General features: G+C 29.7%; 1 protein-coding gene across 1 annotated transcript; it reads right to left on the reverse strand.

The window, feature by feature from the left end:
* Positions 1 to 4,454: 4,454 nt before the first annotated feature.
* LOC138338260 (F-box/kelch-repeat protein At3g18720-like) lies at positions 4,455 to 6,505 on the reverse strand. The gene is made up of 2 exons (XM_069289050.1): positions 5,711 to 6,505; positions 4,455 to 4,544 (listed from the first exon to the last, which is right to left on the reverse strand). Exons 1-2 carry the CDS (start codon positions 6,503 to 6,505, stop codon positions 4,455 to 4,457), a joined length of 885 nt encoding a protein of 294 aa, XP_069145151.1.
* Between the last annotated feature and the right edge of the window lie 537 nt (positions 6,506 to 7,042).

Consider the following 7,042-nt stretch of genomic DNA (forward strand, 5'->3'; position numbering starts at 1 on the left):
AATTAGCTTTTTGTTATTACTAGTTTTTGTTGATTTGCATTATGTTAACATTATTTATTCTATTCTTATTCATTATTTCTTGCTTTTGTATTTTGAAATCCTTTTTTAAACATACAAAATTTAAAACGTAACCTAACGATGTTATTTTGTATATTCAAAAGTTATATGTCAAGTTCTTCAATGCGGGCATGGTAAATGTGTAAGATTTATTGTACGAGTAGCAACCAAGCAGAAGCAATTGCTGCAATTAAAATTTGGTGCAAAGACCTGGACAATTATAACATGGGACATTTATAATATTAAGATAATTTTATTAAAGATACTAAAATATTCAAGATAATAAATGAAACTGGTTCAATAAAAAGATAATGTAATTTCTTGCGTGTTTCCTAATTAACCTGTAAAAAGTAAAATTTTAAGTCACTATCCTATTAAATTAATATAACTTAATGAAAAAATGAGTTTACCTTTATGAGTTTTATTTCTAATATCAAACATAACTAGAAAAAAAATTCTTAAAAAATTTATGCAAAGCGAGTTGAAAAAGGAGGTTTATTTTTAAACCATTGATGCTCTTACGAATAATATTGTGCATGAGATCAATTCATATCAAGTTAACCCTACAAATGAATTAGTTATTTCTGAAAAACAACATGTCATCATCAATAAATGTGGTTGCAATCTTAAGTGATCATTTGGTGAGTTCTAATATTGAAAAATTGGCTTCTATTACACCTATTAACACTAACAAACAACTACAAGTTGGTGGTTGTAGTACTTTGTCCCCAAATAAATTTTGTAACCTAGATGATGAGGATATCTCTGAGGAAGAGTAAGATGAAATGCTGGAGTATTGTTTTGCAAATGCAGCTATGAATTTGGGGTATATTCGGGAGAAGATTAAGGGGTGTGTGCTTGTTGGAGAAGATGATGCATCTCCTAAGCAGATTTTTTACAAAAAAAAATAAAAAATTCATGTGTCATCAACTCATTGGTCATCTTCGTTTTTTTTTATTTGAAAGTTTTATTATTTAAGAATTATTTAAACAAAATGACAAATGTCCTCATTTAATTTAACATTTTACACCTTATCCGCGAGTGAAACTCACACAAACATTATATTGTTGTTGATTGTATAAAAGTGTTAAATTGACACAATTGAGTTTTACCTAAAGTGCTTAAAAGGAACAAAGTTTAGTTGAGGTGTCCAAGTGAAACTTATTGCCAATTTTAGGGGGTCACCGATAGGTTAGGCCTATAGTAAATATAGTCATCTTTTATTTACATTAAAATTCAAATATTTTTATATTTTTTATTAATCAATTACTCATTTTCAAGATTTACCGCAATAATAAAAATTAAACAAAACTATTCAAAATGGGTTAGATAGTGAATTTAAAAGGAGCTGATTTATGGGTCGGATTAGGTGTTTATGAGTCCGAATATCTTTCTATTTTCATATAAATGTTATGTGGTAAGGTCAAAATGACATGACAATTCCTTGTGGCATTTAAAGAAATGAAAAATGAGTTGGATATGTCCAACATGACAACTAACGCCTATAATGGCATATTTGTACCAAAAGTTGAATGACGAGGGCATGAGTGAACTAATCTTTAAACGGAGTGTATATCTAGACCTTTTCGAATAGTTTAGGGGCATATTTGACCCTTTTCCCTAAATTTTTTTAGAATTTTGTATCCTTTCTCAATTTGTATTTAAAATCGTATGTATACACATAATATTTGTATTCATTCAAAAATTATGTTGCATAGTTTATGAATTTGACATTTTTTCTAATTTATATTTATTCTAAAGGTATGTCAACTAGTTATGTATTTTATTTAAGAATGATTATACCAAATATTCAATTATTTCTTTTCAATTTTATATTTCATTCTCACTTTTTCATCATACTAATTTTTGTTTTTTTCTATAATATCATACAAAATTCTAAATAAAAACTAGAATAAATAGAAATACAAATAAAATATATATTGAAATGAATACATACAAGATTTTTGAAGAAAAAAATAACTACAGATTGAAAAATATATGAATACAGATATATTTTTTAAATGACTATATGGATACATTTGACATACCTATTGGAATTAATACAAACTAAAAAAAAACTATAATGAATATAAATAGAATATATTGTGAAATGAATATAATTTCAAAAAGGTAAAAACTCTAGAGGAAAAAAAAAGAACAAAGTTTAAATTTTATTTGAAAATGTAACTGATAAGAAAATTAAGTGATCTTTACCTTTTTTTGAAATATTCTCTCCCTTGATTTTCTCCCGTTTGTTATTAAATAATTATATTCTTTAAATAAAAATAAATAATAAAAACATAAATAAGATACATAACAAACTAAAATTTGACATTTTAATAAATATTGAAAGTGTTGCTAATGAGCCCTCTTAAATATTAAAATATTGACATTTTGAAAAAAAAAAAAAAAATTGGTGGAATAAATCTCGCACCGTTAATGAGTGTTACACTCATCATGACATATCAGCAAAAAGTGTCAAAATGACACATTGAAACTCTACCTAAAATGTTTAAAATGAAATCGATCAGTTAAGGTGTCTAAGTGAAATTTGGCGCCAACTTTACGAGGCACCGATAAGTTATACCTATATTTTATATAATATTGATACATTACATGTACAATAATTAATTTTATTGGAATTATTTTTGTCACATGTATGGAAGAGTTAAAAATTTACTTCATTACTTCCTATTCATTTTTAATGTGAGAAATACCTTGAGATACAAAAAAAAAAAATGTAGCCCTTAACCACATTTTTCTCCCATGTTAGCACGATTCTCGCATGGCTAAACCTAGACTCAATATAAAATATCAAAAAAGAAAGTAATAATAATTATCGAATCAAATCAATTTTTGTGATTGATTTAGTATTTGGTAATTCAATATTCAAAAGTAAAATTTTAGAACTATATTATTTAGATTTTGTTTTGGTATGAGATATTAGTATCATTTTCTAAATATCGAATTATTTACTTAATGAAGTTTATATATTATTAACATTTGAATTACTCATTAGTACAAGTCCAAAGACAAAGTTAAAAAGTAAATAATACACATGTCTTTTAGTTTGTATCAATTTCCTTTTTTTTTTATGTCTTCTTATTTGTTAATATTCTATTATATAACGTCTCAACGTAAAAAAATATATAACTAGAAATAGTATTAACTTTGTAATACACTTATAGGTTCAATATGGTGTAGTCGAATATCGTACCATGTTGAAGTTTAATTAATTATCGAAATTGGGACATGGAGAGTAACACTATTTGAAATTACGTGAAAAGCATATTAGATCACTGTAATTACTAAAAATTAAATATATTTAAAAATCATATCAAAATTTTGTTGACTCTTCAAAATTATCTGTATCACATAAATTAAAACAAAATGAAAGATATTATTCTGAATATGCTTAATGCACGAATCCGATATCTAAGTATATTAACCCAAAGAACTAAACTAGAATATTTTGCTATTATACGAGATAATTTCTAATGACCAAAATATTAAGTGTTTATATAAAAGTTTTACTATGCCATTTTAAAATTAATTTAACTACCTAAACGAGACTGAAGTTTCGAAAATTTTTGGCTAAATTTGGCAAACTCCAAATTTACTGAAGTTATGGACGCTTGTCGAGGTCAATGTGAGATCACATAGAAAGTAATGTTTTTTGCACATTACACTCTTTTCTTTAGCCAGGAATATATAATAAATAATCATAAAAAGTTTAAGTTGTTAAAAACGACAAGTACTATAAGAACGGTCTTGTTGACTAGAAAGTATAATTGTACAATGACTCTATTTATGTTCTAATACACCCCTCAATCTAGACAGCCAGCAGTGACGGAAAGATTGTCTCGTAAGAAACAAAAGCGAGAAGAGGAGAGGCTTTTTGTGAAAATATCTGTGAAATTAAATTCAGTTAGAGGTAAAGGGAACAAGGACCCACATTTTATTGTGTAAAAAGAGCGTTAAATTCATCCGCCATTGCTTGTTGTCACTTTGGATATTTCTTAGTTCGGGAAAAATAAGAAGGTTCATGTTCATGGATAACAACACTCATAGAGAAAAGTTCTCTTGGCTAAGAAACTCCAAATTTTGATGTGGTTTCCATTGGATGCATATAAAGAGTGGATGAGCAAGTTGAGGGTTGAAAAGAACAGAGTGAGGAAGACGACGAACGACAGCAGAAGCCTCAAAAGAAGAAGAATTTGGCACGAGATATTAAGGGGTGTTAAGGAGGACGTGGTAGAGGTGATAACTGACACGTGTACCAAGGAAAGTAATATATGCATTTATCCCATCCATCCACATAGAAAAACACATGTCTTACACTAAAAAGATAGAATGCTTAATAAGGAATCAATAAACTGATGTTCCATTACTGGGTTTCATTCTCTTGTCTCAGTCATGTCTTGCCCCCTAATATAGTGACCGCTTCCATGTTTTCCTCGAATTTCATCAATTCTAGGCTCAAGTGCCTGTTCATCCATTTTCATTCCAAACAAAGGTGAACATGTCCATTGAGTGACTGTAATTGTTCGACATGAAATAATAAATAAAATAGGAAAAAAGTGAATGCCAAATTTGAAGTAAAGCGAAAAGTGAGTTACCGTGGAGTGAGTCTAGTGTTTCCCTTTAATGTAGAAGCACTGAGTGATCTTTTAACAATGTCCTTACTGGCCTCTATTTTGAGTTGCCCAAAGGCAGCGGGTGGACAAACATCTTGCCCTTTTCCCACGACATTCTGTTCGAAGTAGTCGAAAAATTCTAAGGCGCATTTCAGGTCATAGAAAGGATCGGATCGTAGGAAAAACGTTGAAATACACAACAAAAAATGCTGCATCAACCCGCATTTGGAATGGAATACTAACATCGGTAAGGATAGCTCAGCGACCCCATTTTGTTGAGGAGTGTCTGAATATGACTTTCTAAATGAAATGCCACAACTAGTAACATGTGAAAGCATAGCTTTGTTGAATAAATTTTCTGCCAACTTTTGAAAAGTACAAAAAATGAGTAAAGATTTAATTTTCGTTGTATAAAGCCATGTAAAGCGACAAAAAATGTCAACAAAAATAACTTAATACTTAAAACCATGGTTGGATAATATATACTTTATCTCGCTATTTTGTTGTCACCTTATTTCAATTTAACATATACATATACTGTGCATGTGAGCAGATAATATTTATAAAGTTAAAATACTGTATATTAGTTTGAAGTAAGTTTTAAATTAGCAATCAAAAAGTACACTAATAAAACATAGAAATATAACATAAAAAGGCAAAATAAAATTACGCTTTTATTAAGACAACATTGCTAACTAATGGAAAAAATAAAGGGAACCATACAATTAATCATCGATCCAAATGCATGATGTTGGTCGAAACAAGTTGAAAATGTATAGACTCGAATAAGCTTTGATGCCTAAATAATCAAAAGAGTAATATTTGCGATTGACCAAACAATAGAAAACACCCTTTTTGTTGTGAAACATTGAAAAATATATCTTGTTTCCTAGTCCCGGTGCAATACATGGTTTCAAGCACGATCCTACCGAGCTGACAAACAGTGTCTTATTATTATCTAAACTTGTTATTTTTTCCCTCTCCAACACTTGTCCGTTCATTTTGTATCTCCAAACCTCTACTTTCCCTTCATGGTGAGATAGAAATACAACTAACATTCCTTCGTTATCGACATCTTCTGCCGTGTAAACATATTGGATTGGATTTAGTCTTCTACGCGGAAAGGGTTTCCCATAAAATTTCCAACTAGGAATTGAGTTTTCGTTGATGGTCAGTATTCCCAAAGTTCCTTTATCTCCCAATACATAGACAATATTATTCTTGAAAAATATTGGACTAGTGCATGCCGATAAACAAAAACATTTATATCTATCTGCTGGATCGTCTAAGTTATGATACGTCCAACTAGTCTCTCCAACTTTGATGATGTATACGTCTGGGGGATTGCCAGCGTAATCAATACCAACAACAAAACAAGCAGACGATGAGTCTGGAGGACACGAAAATGTCCAAGAAGGGCAAATATTATCATACGGCAGATCAGGAAGCTCAGTTATGTCATTGCTAACAGGATTGAAAAAGAACATGCCACGGCTGCCATTACTTACGAGTAACCAATTATCTTTTGAACTACGAATTCGGGAGTCCATTAATTTTGGGTTTGGGATAGAAGTAGTCGTCATGACATTGTACACGGGATGAAAGAATTCAATAATTCCGGAATCTCCACGCAATGTGATCAAACAAGGCGATTTTTCTGGTTGGGCAGGACGATGTGGAGGTGTCAAAGGTGCGTCGCGCCATCGTTTACAAACGGCACGAAAAATAAAATATTCTGCAGCAACCAGACGTGATGATATTAAACCGAGTATATCTAACGGAATGCAATCTGACCACAATGCATCCTCCATTAGAAGAATTGTTGTTATGTACCGTGTTATGAGATCTGTTGTTTTATTACCCTATTTATAAACTAGTATAAGAATTGGGACAATAAATTGATTGCTTGCCAACTCCTTTTCCTTAACAAACTAGAATAAGAATTGGGACAATAATATTAAAATTTTAATATATGTCAAAAGTGATTTTATTTTTTTGGAAAAATCAGATTTAAATACAACTATAAATGACAATGTCATAATTTATGGAAATCCCAATTATATTTTCTAGGAAGTAAAGGAAAACAAATTTCCTTATCCTAGACCTATTCTAACCCCTTTTCCTTGTAGTATTTGAACTCATTTAATCATATTGAAAATAGGAGTATTTAATTTAAAGAATATTAATTTAACAAAACAAAACAGTTTTGAACTAATATTCTTTTAATTTAGCCACACGTTAAATTAACAACTATGAAGAAATACGAGGTAACGAGAACTAGATATTTTATGATCATCACAAAATTTACAATACACTTGCTGTATTGATTATAAAAGTGAGCATTCTTA

The sequence above is a fragment of the Solanum lycopersicum genome, chromosome 9 (assembly GCF_036512215.1).
Source record: "Solanum lycopersicum chromosome 9, SLM_r2.1".
NCBI classification, from domain to species: domain Eukaryota; kingdom Viridiplantae; phylum Streptophyta; class Magnoliopsida; order Solanales; family Solanaceae; genus Solanum; species Solanum lycopersicum.

What these genes read in the sequence shown, in the direction of transcription:
- LOC138338260 (XM_069289050.1), bottom strand. Translation starts at nt 6,505, where the DNA reads ATGGAGGATGCATTGTGGTCAGATTGCATTCCGTTAGATATACTCGGT. An exon ending in ACCATGAAGGGAAAGTAGAG is followed by an intron (nt 4,545 to 5,710) that starts GTTTGGAGATAC and finishes ATGGATGAACAG; the next exon opens with GCACTTGAGCCTAGAATTGA.